Genomic DNA, 17,860 nt, shown 5'->3' on the forward strand with positions numbered 1-17,860 from the left:
AAGATCCGAGTATCACATGTTCTCACTCACAGAATGGACCTTGAACATCCAATGTAATACTATAAGAAAATGACTGATGGTACTGGAAAACTATGGGGGGGGGAGGGGGATAGGATTAACGGTAGCAAATATCTGTCTGGGGACGGGGAAACACCTCTTATCAATAGGGTGCCTGAATGAAACGTAATTGTATACCTAACCCTTAACTGTACCCCACAACATCATCATAAAAAATATTGATTAAAAAAAAAAAAAGAAAGACCTCGGTGGCTCAGCCTATCATCCCAGCACTTTGGGAGGCTGAGGCAAGTGATGGCCTGAACCCACGGATTCGAGACCAGCCCGGGAAACTTGATGAGACCTTGTCTCTACAATAAATCAAAAATTAGCCGTGCATCGTAGCCCACACCTGTAGTTATGGCTACTTGGAAGTCTGAGGCAGAAGGATCGCCAGAGCCCAGCAGGTCGACACTGGGGTGGTGGTAAGTGTGCCACTGCACTCCAGTCTGGGTGACAGAGTGAGACTCAAAAAAAAAAAAAGAGAAAGACCTTCAGAAACTTCCCTGTGCCTGAGGGTCCAAAGGAGAACCCACACTGCAGGTGATCCCTCCCAGGCCCCGTCCTCCCAGAATAAAGTGGGAGCACAGATACTGGAGGAGGTGGTCCCCTGCATGTGCCCTCCCCTGGGACAGTGCCACATGAATACCACAGTGTTGGTTGTTTTTGTTTTTAAACTTGGCTAGGAGGCTCTGTTCATTCTTCCCTGACACATCTCTCCAAGGTTCCACATGTAGCCCTTGGGGCAGGGGTGGGGGGTGCTGGAGAAGAGTGACCCCAGTAGAGGTTGGCTCCCTTGGGACATTTTGAGAAGGATCCATCAGAAAGACTCTCTACCCCCTACCATCTTCGCACTGGGTGGTCTGCCAGCTCATGGAATTGCCAGTCCCCTGGCTCCATCCACGGCAAAGGAGGAAGCAAAAGCGACTGACTTCACTTCTGCACCTGTCCTCAGGTAACACCCAGCGGGGTGAGGCCTTCGACCCAGGTCTGCAGCTGAATTTTAGCAAGCCTCTGCGTGACTAGAGGAAGCATGTCTGAATTGGTGTGTCGCATGGGATAATAATAATGGCACTTACTGGGTACTGACCAGGTGTCCAGGCACTGTAATAAGCTCTCTACACAGGTTAACTCATTGAATTCTCATGATAACCCTATGAGACAAGGACTCTTATTATCATTATCCCCGTTTAATTAATTTGTCTATCTTTGAGTTGGGGGTCTCATCCTGTCACCCAGGCTGGAGTCCAGGGTCATGATCATGGCTCACTGCAGCCTTGACCTCCTGGACTCAGGCAATCCTTCCACCTCAGCCTCCCAAGTAGCTGGGACTGCAGGTGCACGCCACCATGCCCGGCTAATATTTTTTATTTTTATTTGTGTAGAGATGAGGTCTCGCTATGTTATCCAGGTTGGTCTCAAACTCCTGAGCTCAAGCAACCCTACTACCTCAGCCTCCCAGAGTGCTGGGATTATAGGCATGAGCCACAACGCCTGGCGTATCCCTTTTATAGATGAGAAAACCAAGGAAGAGAGAATACACATAGCTAGCTAGTGAGTATCCTGGGGGAGCTTCTAAATCCATCCACACAACAATAGGCTTTTGCTGCTTCTAGAAATGTGGCCTGCGCCCCTGGGGTCTACCAGCAGAGCCCTAGAGACGGTAGGGACCTCCTTTGAAATTTGTGCCTTGGCCCATGGCTCCAGCCTCTGGAACTCCAAATGGTGACAGCTGCCCCTGTGTCAAAACCGTATCCCATGACCCTCAGCCGAATTTCCTTACCAGCATCCCTAGCTCTGTCTCCTTTGTCTCCTTTCTCTCCTTTCGGGCCTCGGTCACCTGAAACAGAAGAGGAAGGCTGGCATTAGGGATGGAAACAAGTCTTAATGGTGAACGAAACGTTAGCTGTGGAGATTTATGAACCCAAGACCAGAGAAGCTCTCGGGCAGGAGCCAGCAGCACCGGAGGGTACAGCTGGCAAGATACAAGCAGTCAATGCTGCAACTGCCCAGGCATCACCGGGAGGGGGAAGGAGAGAGCGCCGCTGAGAAAGGCTTGTTTGCTCCCAGTTAAAGCGCAGAAGAGCAGCCTCTACCAGCATAGTCCCGAAGAGCATGTGGAATTTAGCAGGAAGAAGATAAGCCAAGATATTCCCATTGAACAGTCAAGGTTTTTGAAGGCCACATCCAAGTGTGTCCTTTCATTTTTATTTATCATAGAGATGGGAGCTCACTATGTTGCCCAGGTAAGCCTCACACCCTTGGCCTCAAGCAATCCTCCCGCCTCGGACTCCCAAAGAGCTGTGGTCACAGGTGTGAGCCACCACGCCTGGTCCCAAGTTTGCTCTAATGAACATGGGGAGAAAACAAGGGAGAGAGGCTTCAGTTACACAGAGAGAGAGAGGCGGGTTCTGTGTCTGGCAGATTTTCCCATGGGAGAGACTATAAAACGTGAGGGTGGCCTCCCAGGGAACTGTGGTGTTTCCTTCCCAGGATACGGCTAATGGAGCAGGGCTCTTTTCCCAGCTGGCATCTCCCTCTACAAGGAAGTAGAAAGTCCTGGCATCACTCAGTGGGCATTAAACAGACGAGGGACCTCTCTTCCAAGGACCTCCCGAAAGATGTCTGCAAATCAAAAGCCCGTGGCGTACTGTCTGGTGAAAAAAAAACAAGCCAGCATGTTCCAGGGGAGAATGCCCAGAGTGATCCAAGTTTTGGAAAAAAAAAAAAAAAAAAACAAACAAACCCAAAAAACAGAGGCAACCATACATATATATAGGAATGCACTGAGAGAAAGGTCTGGCAGGATGTACCCCAAAGTGTTTACAGTGGTTACTGTAAGGAGTAAGAGGGAAGGGAACTCAGTTTATCTTTTATAGTTTAGGCACTTCTGCAGTGTCTATTTTTTCTTTCACAAGCATGCGCTGCTTTTATAATCTGTTTTAAAATCAGCGTTTTCAAATGGGATCATAAAAGAAAGAAAAACGTCAGTCTGCTTCATCACCAACCAGAAAGTAAAAGAGAATGTGTAAGCGATCCAAGATCAAGGGACCCTCCTAGACCCAGAGTAGGAATGATTAGCAGTACTTTTTTCTTCGTTTGTGTTTTAACCAGTGAGGCGTAGGAAGCCTGGGGAAAGAGTATCAGATGTCCTTGTCTTCTGCAGTGATGAGAGGGAGTCTGGACAAGAAGAGACAGAGAGCCTATAAACTCGGCTCCCCTAAAAATGAACAAGGAGGACCCAGTGTGAGGGCTCACGTCTGTCATCCCAGCACTTTGGGAGGCCGAGGAAGGAGGATCGCTTGAGCTCAGGAGTTTGAGACCAGCCTGGGCAACATAGCAGGGCCCCTATATCTATTCAAAAAAAGAAAAACATCAGCTGGGTGTGGTGGTGCCTGCCTATAGTCCCAGATACTTGGAAAGCCGAGGTTACAGTGAGCCATGATCATGCCACTATGCTCCAGCCTGAGCAACAGAGCAAGATTACCAAAAAAAAAAAAAAAAAAAAAAAGCAAAAGACTATTTACTGGAAGAAAAATAAATCAGGAGAAACATTTCTGACAAGGTAAATTTGACAGCTGAATTAAAATAAATATCGGGGTAATAAGACATACATATGTATAGGAATGCGCTGAGAGAAAGGTCTGGCAGGATGCACCCCAAAGTGTTTACAGTGGTTACTGTAAGGAGTAAGAGTATTAAAGAGGGTTAGGAATCTGGAGGGCTGAGGAGGAAGGCTGTCCTGGGCCTGTAGCCTCGGTGGCTGTTCTGAGGGCTACCCTGCTAGTTTGCTCGGGTCCTACCTCTAGGCTTCACCTTAGGTTAACACTTCCTTACGTTTCTGCAAGGACTTTAGGGTGCTCACACCTGTATGCAGGTTCACTCCTCCTCACAGCCCTGTGAAACATGGTACACGACGATTTCTAATTTTTATTTGTTCACTTTTTTATTTTTCCTTTTTTGCGTCAGAGTCTCACTCTCGTTGCCCAGGCTGGAGTGCAGTGGCACGCTCACGGCCAACACAGCCTCAGCCTGCTGGGCTCCGGCAATCCTTCTGCCTCAGCCTTCCAAGCAGCTGGAACCACCACTCCTGCCTACTTTTTTTGTTTCATTTATTGTAGAGACGAGATTGCCCAGGCTGGCCTCAAACCCCTGGACTCAGGCAATCCTCTCGCCTCCGCCTCCCAAAGTGCTGGGAGTACAGGCGTGAGCCACCGTGCCTGGCAAGTTTTATTTATTTATTTTGGTAGAGACAGGGTCTTGCGATACTGCCCAGGCTGGTCTCCAACTGCTGGCCTCAAGGGATCCTGCCACTTCAGCCTCCCAAAGTGCTGGGAGCACAGGCGTGTCTGGCCGATTTCTAGTTTTCAGAGGAAAAGCTAACACTTAACAAGATGAAGTGACTTGCCCCAGGTCACCCGCCGGTCAGTGATAGAGTAGGATGAGAACTCGGACCCACCCACTCCAGTGCCCACGTGCTGCCCGGGCAGGTGGCGACCAGGCTCTGGGGCACCCTGGGACCCTTCTTACCTTTGAACCCGCGCATGCCCATCGGTCCGACAGCCCCCAGCTGCCCATCATCGCCCTTGGGGCCAGGTAGTCCTGGGGTGCCCCTCTCCCCTGGCAGACCTGGGGAGAGAAGACACCGGTGGCGGAGGCTCAGACACAGAACAGGGGAGGCTTGCAGAGGTCATCCTTGGGTTCAACGCTCCACCAACCACCGCGTGTGGGCTCGGCGCCTCTGGTCCCGCTGCTTCTCGTTTCTCTAAAGATGCCGCCAAGGCAGAGTCAAACCAGGTCCGCGCAGGACCTCCCACGTGCGTCTTTTATCAGTTAGGCTCGGACCCCACCCCCTGGGAGGCCCAGTTCTGCTGTGAGTAATGGTGGCACCTACCCCACTTGGGAGATGCCCTTTTACCCTTAGGCGTGCCGGAGATTTAGATTCAGCAAGTTTTCTTTTGCTTAAAGTACTTACTACGTGTCAAGCCCTGCCCTGGAGGCTTTTCATCAAGTATTTCATTTAATCATCACAACACACTGGGAGGTGTTATTTCAACCTGTGATACAAATGAGGAAACTGGAGTCCAGAGAGGTTAAGTAACCTGCTCAAGGGCACACAGCAAAAAAATGTTGGAGGCAGGATCTGGTCATCTTCACCTTATGCTGGATCAGTGGGCTCCCTGGTATTTAGGGAGGGGATGGGAGAAAGATGAACCAGCTCCTCATCCTAGTTAAGAAGAAACCCAGTCGGGCTCGGTGGCTCAGTCTGTAATCCCGCGCCTTGGGAGGCTGAGGTGAGTGGATTGCCTGAGCCCACTGGTTTGAGACCCGCCTGGGCAACCTGGCAAGACCTCATCTCTACAATAAATAAAAAAATTAGCCAGGTGTGGTAGCATGCGCCTGTAGTTCCAGCTACTTGGAAGGCTGAGGCGTAAGGATCGCCGGAGCCCGGAGCCCAGCGAGTGGAGGCTGCGGTGGCCGGGAGCGGCCACTGCACTCCAGTCTGGGCGACAGAGTGAGACTCCAACTCAAAAAAAAAAAAAGAAAAAACCCAAAGGATCCCTTCCCTTCCATAAACACAGGGAGGCATATAACTAGAGGCTGAGAGGGACAGAGGCCATCAGCAAGCTCAGTGAGTGGGACGGACAGTCTGCTGCTGCAAGATCAGGCCTCACAGCTCCCGGCCACGAGGCCCCATGGCCACCGCCTGCATCATCTATGCCATAGAGAGCCAGCATAAGCAAGCATCTGATGGAGACAGAGCCTGGCCTAAGCCTATGGTTTTGTTTTTTGGTTTTTTTTGAAAGTATGATTTATTGAGAAGACAAGAAAGCTCCCACGGTGGGAGGGGACACAAGGGAGTTGCCCTGTTTTTGTTTTTTTGTTTTTTTTTTTGCACAGGCGAGGTTTCACTATGTTGCCCAGGGTGGTCTCTAATTCATGGGCTCAAGCAGTCCTCCCACCTCGGCTTCCCAAAGTGCTGGGATTACAGGTGTGAGCCACTGTGCCCGGCCCAAGGGTTGCAAGGTTTGATGAAGTAAGGAGACAGGATCTTCTGAGACAATGAGTCTAAGAAGAACATTTTCTGTCTAGAAGGCCAAAGAGTATCCCCCACCCTCCCCCACTGGCCACTGGGTCTTCAGGGTTGTCACCGTGTACAGCAGGATGGGGGAGGGAGGGGACGGGCAGGTGCTCGTGACCCCACAGACCTGGCAGGGTCAGAAAGGGTGGTGACGGGATGGGAGGGAGGTAGGTGCCTGGTGGTTCAGGGAACGTGGGCAGGCACGGCGTACTTGAAGGGTTGTCTGGGTTTCAAAACACTTCCAAGGCCCTGGTCGCATGGCCCTGACTCTTGGTGGGATGTGGCTTCAGGTACCTCTCCTTCAGCTCCTGGCATTTTCTTTTTTTTTTTGAGTCAGAGTGTCACTCTGCCACCCAGGCTGGAGTGCAGTGGCACGCTCTTGGCCACCGCAACCTCGCCCTGCTGGGCTCCGGCAATCCTTCCGCCTCAGCCTTCCAAGTAGCCGGAACTACAGGTATGTGCTACCATGTCTGGCTAATTTTTCATTTATTGTAGAGACGAGGTCTCGCCAAGTTGCCCAGGCGGGTCTCGAACCCGTGGGTTCAGGCAATCCACTGGCCTCGGCCTCCCAAAGGGCTGGGATGACAGGCTGAGCCACCTAAGTTGCTCCAACAACCCGTCAGTCCCTGGTCGGAACAGAGCCTCTGGGTTGACGGGCACTCCAGGGAGCCCCTCATTGATATCGGTGAGAGAGTTGAGGGGCAGGGAGGGGCTCTCTCGGGCCCTTCCCCCGGCCATCCCCATTACCTCGCAGTCCAGGTAATCCCGGGATGCCAGGTCTGCCCTCCTTGCCTTCATCCCCCCGGTCACCTTTTGGTCCCGGTGGCCCTGGAAGGGTTAAAACAGCACCATGTTAGACGGCTGCTTTCTGACGCAGGACCAGGTCATCTGCGGAGGAAACAAAACTCCCTCTCTGATGAGAGGAAGGGTCAGCATTAGCACTGGAAGCACACGGGGCACCCCCTAGCCTGGTCTTGGAGGGTATCAGGGAAGGCTTCCTGGAAGAAGTAGTTTCCAAAGTGAAATTGCAAAGGGAAACAGGAGATAGCGAAGTAAAGAGAGGGGTGGGAGCGTGTTATGGACTGGATGGGTGTGTCCCCTCTCAAGCCATATGTTGAAGCCCAGACCTCTAATGTGGTTTTAAGATATGGGGTCTTTGGGAGATGATTAGGTTAAGATGAGGTCTCGAGGGTGGGGTCTCATGGTGGGATTAGGGGTTTTATAAGGAACAACACCATTCTCCCTCTCATTCTCACTCTTTCACTCTCATTCATTCATTCTCTCATTCTCACTCATCCATTCTCTCTCTCATTCACATTCATTCATTCTCTCTCTCATTCTCATTCATTCATTCTCACTCTCTCATTCACTTTCGTTTGTTCTCTCATTCTCATTTATCCCCTCCCCCCCATCACGGAAGGACACAGTAAGGAGGTGGCAGTCTGCAAACCAGAAAGAGAGTCCTCACCGGCACCCAGCTCTGCCAGCACCCTGATCTCAGACTTCCAGCCTCCAGAACCGTGAGAAATAAACACCCGTTGTTTAAGCCACTCAGTCCATGGTGTTTTGTTCCGGCTTGGTTAGCCTGGCTAACCAAGACGGGGTGAAAAGCGACAGTTCCAGGTAGAGGGAACAATCCCTACACAGGCTGAAAGCGAAGACAGAGGTATGTAAGCAGTGGGGGGATAAGAAGCTGCGGCGCACTGGAGGTCCTGGAGGCTGGGTCTGAGTGTTGGACTTGACCCCAGCCTAGGGCACGAGGAGTCATGGGAGGGGCCCGAGAAAAGAGCCTGATCTGATCTGCACGGGAGAAAGAGGATGCAGGCTGCAGTGTGGAAGATGGATCCCAGGAGGAGGGAGGCCAAGGTGGAGGCTGCAGTCTACCCAGGGGCGGGGTGAGAGCCCTGGATGAGGGAAGTGGCTGTCAGGGGAACTGTCTGGAAAGTAGGCACAATGTTGGTGCCAGTGGGAGAAGAGGAAGCCAGGGTCGTGCTCAGATTTCCGGCCACAGCATCTGGATGGAAGAGGAGTTTCTGCTCGCTCCTGCTGGAGGCTGCCTTTCAGGGATTCTAGCATAAGTGATTGGATTCAGTCCCCATGACAATGCTGTAGGCTGAAGTCACTAGTCTGAGACCACACGGGCTGCTAGCCAGTGCAGAGACCACGGTTTCAACCCAGGTCTGACCAGCCCACATCTACCCTGCCACATCCACGGGTCTTACCACTCATGGAACCTTCTTGCCACCATCGCGGTGCCTGCTGTTCCCTGTCTGGCAAGCACGTAAGCCCTCCAGGCCAGGCCCCAGGGCTCTCACTACCACCTTCCTGGCGAAGCCTTCCCTGACCCGTCATCCCTGCTGAAAGTGGGCACAGCCTTTCTGAACGTACACATTCGGTGCCATCCGATGGCTCTCTCACACTGCCTGTCCTCTACAGCCCTGGACGTGCTGTGAAGACCCAGACTCCAAGCTCCTGCCTACTGCTGCTTTTCTGGAGAAAATGGAGACCAACAGAAAAGTCCACATCATATTGGACTGGGCTTTACAGTGTCCCCACCCTCACCAAATTCCTGTTTGCACAGATTCTCAGAACATGACCTTATCTGAAAATTGGGTCTTAGGCCGGGTGCAGTGGCTCATGCCTGTCACCTCAGCGCTTTGGGAGGCTGAGGCAAGAGGATCACCTGAGGCCAGGATTTTGAGAAGAGCCTGGGCAACATGGTGAGATGCCGTTTCTACAAAAAAATTTTTTAAATTAGCCAGGCGTGCTCATATGTGCCTGTAATACTAGCTATTCAGGAGGCTGTGGTGGGAGAATTGCTTGAGCCTAGGAGGCCTGTAGTCAACCATGATCACAACACTGCACTCCACAACAGACAGAGACCTTGTATCAGAGACAGAGAGAGAGAGAGAGAGAGAGAGAGACAGAGAGAGAGAGAGAGAGACAGAGACAGAGACAGAGATGGGGGGGAGGCAGAGAGAAAGAGAGAGGGTTCTTTGCAGGTGTAATTAGTTAAGATGAGGCCATACTGGAGTAGGGTGGGCACTAATCTGATCACTGGTGTTCTTAAAGAAGAGCAAACAGGCTGGGCTCGGTGGCTCAGCCTGTAACCCCAGCGCTTTGGGAGGCTGAAGTGAATGGACTGCCTGAGCCTCCAGGTTCGAGACCCGCCCAGGCAACTTGGCGAGACCTCATCTCTACAATAAATCAAAAAAATTAGCCGGGCATGGTAGCGTGCGCCTGTAGTTCCAGCTACTTGGAAGGCAGAGGCGGAAGGATCGCCAGAGCCCAGGGGGTCGAGGCTGCGGTGGCCGGGAGCGTGCCACTGCACTCCAGTTTGGGCGATGGAGTGAGACTCCAGCTCTAAAAAAAAAAGAAGAGCAAACAGAGATGGATATGAGAACACCCCATGACAACACAGGCAGACACTGGAGTGGTGACTGGAGTAATGTGTCTACAAGCCAAGGAACACCAAGGGTTGCCAGCAACCACCAGAAGCCAGAAAGTGCAAGGAAGGACCCTTCCCTAGAGCTTTCAGAGAGAATACGACCCCATGGATACTTTCTTTCAGACTTCCAGCCTCCAGAACGGGGACAGAGTAAATTTGTGCTAAGCCACCAAGTTGTGGTGCTTTGTTATGGCAGCTCTAGGAGACCAAAACACAGATACTCACACCACAGCAGTAACATCTTGCACAATAAATACTTGATGGATGAGTATATGAGATCAGAGGGTGTTAAAAATACATACAAAACAACCGGGTGGCCAAGATCGAGATGTACTGATACATTATTCGCGCTGGCACTGTCCTCAGACCCTGACCAAAGCAGACGGCTGTTTAATAGTTCAATGGCACACGCTCAGGGAAAAAGCAATCAGCGATGTTTTAATCCACAAGTCATACGGATCATTTAAGGAGAACCAGGGGTTTTTTTTTCCTTCTTTTATTATTTTAAGAAGTCTTGCTATGTTGCCCAGGTTGGTCTCGAACTCCTGAGCTCAAGCGATCTTCCTGCGTCAGCCTCCCAAAGTGCTGGGATTGCAGGCGTGAGCCACCATGCCCAGCCGAGGACCAGGTCTTGTAGCCATTTTCTACCTTTTCTGTGAAGGACAGCAAAGGAAGACTGATCATACTGATCCCAGGCTTCAGGACTTTGAACCCGTTGGTGACAGCCTGAACGACACAGCCGGTGGCAGGCAGAGCCAGGAAGCTAATGAGCCCTACAGCCTCCATTCCCACGATCTCCCCTCATGATCAAGGCTGCAGCAAAGGGGACTGAGAGGGACACCTGAATCTCTGTTGCTGGGCTAGACCCCTGCTTCTCTCTTCTCTGCCCCTTCCCAGCCCTCCTTACTAAGAACCCAGGTGCTCCAGGAATTGAGTTGGTCAAGGATGCAAGGGACTACACACTTCAACTCGACCTGTACCTCGGACATGGGTGTAACTTGCACATGGGTCTTCCCAGGAGGCTGTGCGATAGGAGGCCAAGAGAGGTTGCTGCCCGGGAGAATGGCCTTGCTGCGGGACTGGGTGGTGAGCCCTTGGAAGGTGGGTATCAAGTGTGGATAGACAGTGTCTTGGGTTCAGGTTCTGGTTCTATTAAGTGTAGGTAAAAATCCCTTTCTCGTGCCACTGTAGTGAGAAGTGAGTGGTCTTAGTGACACGATGACTATAAAAGGGCTGTACGGCTTTGCGTGGCAAGGTCAGCCCTGACCACTGGCAGCCCACCTTCCGTGACGCCTCAGAACCATTATAAGGTCACTGCTGGCTGGCTGTGGTGGCTCAAGCCTTTAATGCCAGCACTTTGGGAGGCCGAGGCGAGAGAATTGCCTGAGCCCGCAGGTTCGAGACCAGCCTGGGCAACATGGTGAAACCTCGTCTCTACAATAAATCAAAAAAATTGGTTGGGCACAGTAACATGCGCCTATAGTTCTGGCCACTTGGAAGGCTGAGGCGGAAGGATCGCCGGAGTCCAGTAGGTCGACACTGGGGTGGCCGTGAGCATGCCACTGCATCCCAGCTTGGGCGACGGAGTGAGACTCCAACTCAAAAAAAAAAAAAAGATCATTGCTTAAGGACATTCCCTGCTGCATTTGAAGTCACCCTGCTGAATTAAATGGATTATCCAAGGACAGACAGGTGTCAGAAACACGTGAATATATAAGTATATCTGGGGAGAGATGAGAGGCTCTTGTTCTGTAGCCCCGCCAGGAGTGCAGTGGTGTGATCATAGTTCACTGCAGCTTTGATCCTCCCACCTCAGGCTCTGAGTAGCTGGGACTACAGCCGCACACTACTACACCTGGCTAATTTTTAAGTTTTTTGTAGCGATGGGGTTTCACTGTGTTGTCCAGGGTAGTCTTGAACTCCGGGGCTCAAGCAATCCTCCTGCCTCGGCCTCCCACAGTGCTGAGACTGCCGGTGTAAGCCACTGTGCCTGGCTTGGTTATATGTTTTTAAACACAAATAAGTGGCTAACGAAGGCTTTTACTAGCGCTGAACTGGCAAGAAGCTGGGGACGGTAAAGGTGGGCACTGATTTCCAAGCCTTCACACATTCTCAGGCATTGCTGGCATGGCCAACTTGGAAGGGGCTCCAACTTGGCCAGGGTCTCCCCAGGCCGGGCTGCCGGGTGCTCCAAGAACTAAGCATGTCTTCAGATCCTTGCCATGGCCTGTGGGAGATGCATTCGTGAGATCTGACTTTTCATGATATCTATCGGAGCTGTTCTTTTCTCAGGAATCCAGGCAAGAAATCTCAAGCCTGCTCTGACTCCTCTTGTCATAGAGGAGGGTCCCTCTCATGTCTCCACTTCATTCCTCACTGGTACCACCCTAGTCAGTTCCTTACAGCCCACTTCCAGCCTTTATAAAGCCCTCCTTGTCTCTGGTCTCTCTCTTCAACCCACTGTGTGCCTTGCTGTCTGGTGAACTTCTTCAAAACATCGAAACCAGCAAATGCACTCAGAGCCGTGGGGGGGGGGGGGCCCCTCTGTTGAGACACCTGCAGATCATTCACAATCCGACCCCTCCTGTGACAAACTTACATCTTAATGCCTCCGGTTCAAACTCTCCTCCAGTGCAAACATTCTCCTCATGGTGTTCCCAAATATTAGCCAGATCTTTTTCTTTTCTTTTCTTTTCTTTTGAGTCCAGGTTTCACTCTGTTGCCCAAGCTGGAATGCAGTGGCATAATCATGGCTCACCGCAGCCTCCAACTCCTAGGCTCAAGCCATCCTTCCAAGTAGCTGGGATTACAGGTGCATGCCCCTATGCCCAGTTAATTTTTGTTGTTGTTGAAATGAGGTGTCGCTATGTTGCCCAGGCTTATCTCTAACTCCTGAGCTCAGGCAATCCTCTCGCCTGGGCCCCAAAGTGCTGGGATTACAGGCATGAACAATCACACCCAGCCAGGATTTTTTTCTTTCTAAAGGTCCATCTCTCTCAACACCGAGGTCATTTCCAAGCTCATCTTCTGATCTCTTGGGGCACCATGGGCAGAGAGCTCACATCACAGAGCTGGAAGGAGCTGGGGAGATCTGTGTGCACAATGCCCCCCTGGGAGTACCCAGGGCCTGCTCAGACTGGCCTCTGCCCACTCTCCGGGAGCCCTCACCCACCTTGGGCTTCAGCCCCCAGGGAGGGCAGGCCTATCTGGAGGGCCGGAGCCTGTTCTCTGTGTCCTGTGCCTCACACACCTGGCACACAGCAGGACTCAAAGAATGACTTCTGGGCAGGAGCAGAAGCATCAGGTATCAGTTGCTCTCACGGGAATCAGGTGAGCCTTCACACTTCTCAGCTTTTTTTTGAGTCTGAGTCTCACTCGGTCGCCCAGGCTGGAGTGCAGCGGCACGCTCACGGCCACCGCAGCCTCCAACTGCTGGGCTCCGGCGATCCTTCCGCCTCAGCCTTCCAAACAGCTGGAACCACAGGTGTACCTGCCATGCCCAGCTAACTTTTTGATTTATTGTAGAGACGAGGTCTCTCCAAGTTGCCCAGGCTGGTCTCGAACCCCTGGGCCCAGGCAATCCTCTCGTCTCGGCCTCCCAAAGTGCTGGGATGACAGGCATGAGCCACTGCGCCCAGCCACTTCTCAACTTTGACACTGTCATAGTCCATCACCGGGACAGGCCAGAATGTGGAGGCGACTGGGACCTGAAGGCCCAGGGTGCTGGGGTCTCCTCTCAGCGCTTTTCCACCCATCTAGCCCACGTCCCTCACGCCACCCCAGTGCAGTTCCACTCTTGCCCGGCGACTTTTTGGATGGCTTCCTGGAAGCATCTTCCCAGCAGAACGGTGATCTGTGACTGAGCATTCGGGAGAAGCACCAGGGCGTTCCTGGGACCAGTCGATGGGAGGAAAAAGCAACCCCTTCCTTCTCCCTTTCTGGGCCCTGGAAGGAATGATGGGGCAGGGGAATCTGTGTGTGCTAGAATTGGGGGCGTGACTGCCAAGAGCAATTGCCAGGACAACTGATGAGCCCAGCGGCTGCGAGCAGGACAGTGACCAACATCACAAGGTAAACACCACCCCAGAACCAGGGGCCCCCAGGACTCCACTTCTGGAACCCTGAAGCCCCCGAAGTCTCCAAGACCTGGACTCCCAACCCCTCTGGCCTTTGCGTTTTTGAGGGTTCTCTCACTTTCATCCTTCGAGGCGTCCGTCCATGATCTTGAGAAGTCAACGAGGCAGGGACTGGCAGCCCTATTTCACAGCCAAGGAGACCAGGCTGTGGTCCCCTCGAGGGCAAGGTGGGTGGCAGGCGGGCCTGGGGCAGCTCCACGCCCTTCCCAGCATGGAGTCAGGCTGGAAGGAGTGAGCCAGAGACCCACAACCCACCCAGGAACCGAACGGGGAATGCTGCCCAGGCCACGCCTCCCAGTCCTGAATGGAGTGGAAATGCGACCACCTGTCACCCCATTCACAGAGGTGCCCAACAGACCTTCAACGGAGTCTACTAACTAGAAGCCCAGGTCCCGAGGTTGGCAGGGAACCCAAAACCCCGCTCGGGTGCCCATCCTTTCATAAATAGGTGCTGGACTGGATTCTACTTGAGCGTGTCTTTTCTCTAAAAGGAAGCCCACAGATAAATCTGCCTTGCAAACTTGTTTTCAGGAGTCTGGAGATGTATTCTCTAGGCCAGCTGGCCACTGGCTTGGTATGCAACTTGGGCAAGCCATGTCCCCTCTCTGGCCTCAGCATCCTCAACTGCAAACACAATGATCGGACTAGATGATGTCAGAGATCGATTACCACTCCAAATTCTGTAAATCTGGCAAAACTGCATTCTAGCAAACAGAGGCATCCAGACAAGCGTAAGGAGTCCTGCCTCCAGGCTGGGCTCACATCTTCCCCTCCTGGGCTACCTCCCCTCTCTGGTTACCTTTCCGGTCCTGGGCTGCCCCCCCATTCCCTCCACTCCCCCCCTTTTATTTTTCCTCCTCCTGAGATGACTCCTCTCTTTGGTCATCTAAGTTCTCTTTAAACCCACAGAAAGATTTCAACAGACCTGATGCTAAAAATCCAAAACAGAGAGCTCTGCTGTGGATATCCACAAAAAAACAACTGGAGACAAAGGGTCGTTACCAGCTGCGTGTGGCCCTGAGTAAGCCAGGTGCTTCCTTCCTAAGCTTCAGTCATTTCCCTGCCAAACTCCTACCCTGCATGGAAGGCCCCACACTCACCCCTCTGATGGATGTAGATGCCCTGGAGGGGAGACTTCAGGGAGCTGGAGAGGGAGAGGGAGTTCTTAGAGGGGATGTGTTTGGGCACGATCTTGGCGCCTCATGGGATTTGGATGGTGAGGAGGAGGAGAAAGAGGAGGAAGACAAGGGCACTGTAGCTGGAGGAACCACTGGAGCACAGCTATGACCACGGGAAAGGTGGGCAGTGACGAGATGTGTTTCACTGGGATGGATACTTCACCCAGGGCGAGGGGTACACGCTGGTCATCTATGGACCATGTACGGCCCACAGAGTTAAACGATTAATGTCTCCAGAACATTCCACGCTTCTGGTTTCTTTTGGAAAAATGGAAAGGCTTTGCCCACCTGGGCCCCCATTCCAACCTGGCAAAAATGCATCGAACCTTCCATGGCCCTAACACTCGCCTGACACCGCAGTCACTTGACTCCTAGAGACTGCTTGACTGGCCCCTTGACTCCTAGAGACTGCTTGACTGGCCCCTAAAGGCAGTTCTGTTTGCACCCCTGGCATGAGGAACAGTGGAAGAGAAGGCAGAAAGGACGGAAGAGCAACGCAACGGAAAGCACACTATCTCTGGGGCCAGAAAGGCCTGGGACCAAATCCCGCTCCATCAGCTCCTGGCCCCTGCCACCAGGGGCAAGCTAATCAAGCTTCCTGACTTTTGGTGTGCTTGTCAAAAAAATGAGGGCACTACCACTCCCTCAGAAAGCTGTTCTTTTTTTTTTTTTTTTTTGAGTTGTAGTCTTACTCTGCTGCCCAGACTGGAGTGCAGTGGCCACTCCTGGCCACCGCAGCCTCGACCTGCTGGGCTCCAGCAATCCCTCTGCCTCGGCCTTCCAAGTAGCTGGAACTACAGGCGCGCACTACCACGCCCGGCTAATTTTTGATTTATTGTAGAGATGAGGTCTCGCCAAGTTGCCCAGGTGGGTCTCGAAACCCACGGGCTCAGGCAATCCACTCACCTCAGCCTCCCAAAGGCACGGGATTACAGGCTGAGCCACCGAGCCCGGCTCATTTTTTTTTTTTTTTTTTTTGAGTTGGAGTCTTGCTCTGTTGCCCAGGCTAGAGTGTAGTGGCACTCTCACGGCCACCACAGCCTCGACCTGCTGGGCTCAGGTGATCCATCCGCCTCAGCCTTCCAAGTAGCTGGAACCACAGGTGTGTGCCACCACACCTGGCTAATTTTTTGATTTATTGTAGAGATGAAGTCTTGCCAAGTTGCCCAGGTTGGTCTCAAACCCCTGAGCTCAGGCAATCCTCTTGCCTTGGCCTCCCAAAGTGCTGCAGTTATAGGTGTGAGCCACTGCACCCGGTGAGAAAACTGTTCTCTTCTTGTTTTTCTTTTCAAAATATTGAGACTTGGTTTCACCATGATGCCCAGGCCAGTCTTACACTGCTGGGCTCAAGCGATCCTCCGCCTTGGCCTCCAGAGTGCTGGGATTATAGGCATGAGCCACCTTGCCCAGCCGAGAGCTATTGTTTTTAAAAGATCCTCACATAAGATACACTTGGCACAATATCTGACACACAGTAGGTGCTCAGAATGGCACTATTAGTGCTGATGGTCAGGCTGAGGCATTTTTAAAGAAATCCTACAGGCCCTGGGGAGTCGTGGTGGGTTTTGAACGGGGGGGGTGGTTTGGGAAAAGTGCATTTCGTGAAAGGTGCCTCTGATACTGAGTACAGCAGGAAGACATGGGCGGGGGTGGGGGGAGAGGAGGGGATCAGTTTACCGGGGTGAAGAAGGGGTCTCTAGGCTCTACATTTGTGGGCTCACTGCTAGCGTACAATGGAGGCCCACACATTTTTGCCATTCTACTTAAGAGTTCCAGAGAAAACTAACTTATTGTTAAGTATCTTCTTCTACCTGCATGAATTTATCTTAATAACAGTCTAGAAGGCCAGGTTCAAATCTAAACTTCTGAGACTCCTTGGAGCTCCACCCATGGGAAAACATAACGCTGGAGGAGTTCCCTTCTTCTCCTCACTGCCCCAAGCTCTTGGAGGTTCCAGCCAGCCCATCTGAGCCCCAACTACCTGGCCCCCCATGAGCTGCTCTTGGGGTTAATTCCATGTCTAGGGGTGCAGGCACTGAGTCAGCTCTCTGCCCTCTTTGGGCTAATTCTCATGTCTAGGGGTGCAGGCACTGAGTCAAATCTCTGCCCTACTGGGGCTAATTCTCACGTCTAGGGGTGCAGACAGGAGTCAGCGCTCTGCCCTGCTAGGGCTAATTCTCACATCTCGGGGTACAGGCACGGAGTCAGCTCTCTGCTGTAGTGGGGCTAATTCTCATGTCTAAAGGTGCAGACAGGAGTCAGCTCTCTGCCCTTTTGGAGCTAATTCTCACATCTGGGGTGCAGACCGGAGTCAGCTCTCTGCCCTGTTGGGGCTAATTCTCACGTCTAGGGGTGCAGGCATGGAGTCAGCTCTCTACCCTATTTGGGCTGATTCTTATGGCTAGGGGTGCAGACAGGAGTCAGCTCTCTACACTACTGGGGCCAAGTCTCTGCACTGTTTGGGCTAATGCTCATGTCTAGGGGTACAGGCACTGAGCCACCTCTCTGCCCTATGGGGCTAATTATGTCTAGGGGTGCAGCCAGGAGTCAGCTCTCTGCCTTACTGGAGCTAGTTCTCATGTCTAGGGGTGCGGGCACGGAGGCAGCTCTCTGCCCTGTTGGGGCTAGTTCTCATGTCTAGGGGAGTGGACAGGAGTCAGCTCTCTGCCCTCTTTGGGCTAATTCTCACGTCTAGGGGTGCAGGCACTGAGTCAAATCTCTGCCCTATTGGGGCTAATTCTCACGTCTAGGGGTGCAGGCACACAGTTCTCTGCCCTACTTGGGGCTGATTCTCACGTCTGGGGGTGCGGGCACCGAGTCAAATCTCTGCCCTACTTGGGGCTGATTCTCACGTCTGGGGGTGCAGGCACACAGTTCTCTGCCCTACTTGGGGCTGATTCTCACGTCCGGGGGTGCGGGCACCGAGTCAAATCTCTGCCCTACTTGGGGCTGATTCTCA

At 52.5% G+C, this 17,860-nt stretch overlaps 1 protein-coding gene across 1 annotated transcript in view; it reads right to left on the minus strand.

Annotated features, from left to right (window-relative positions):
- SCARA5 (scavenger receptor class A member 5) overlaps positions 1 to 17,860 on the minus strand; it is a 137,862-nt gene that overhangs the window by 37,574 nt on the left and 82,428 nt on the right. Inside the window, exons 4-6 of the mRNA XM_008066503.2 lie at positions 6,887 to 6,967; positions 4,588 to 4,686; positions 1,841 to 1,897 (exon numbers count right to left, since the gene is read on the minus strand). Coding sequence (XP_008064694.2) covers positions 1,841 to 1,897; positions 4,588 to 4,686; positions 6,887 to 6,967 — 237 coding nt within the window. The remainder of the gene's footprint in view (positions 1 to 1,840; positions 1,898 to 4,587; positions 4,687 to 6,886; positions 6,968 to 17,860) is intronic.

The sequence above is a fragment of the Carlito syrichta genome, unplaced genomic scaffold (genome assembly GCF_000164805.1).
Source record: "Carlito syrichta isolate Samal-C Ts95f unplaced genomic scaffold, Tarsius_syrichta-2.0.1 Scaffold308976, whole genome shotgun sequence".
Classification (NCBI taxonomy): Eukaryota; Metazoa; Chordata; class Mammalia; order Primates; family Tarsiidae; genus Carlito; species Carlito syrichta.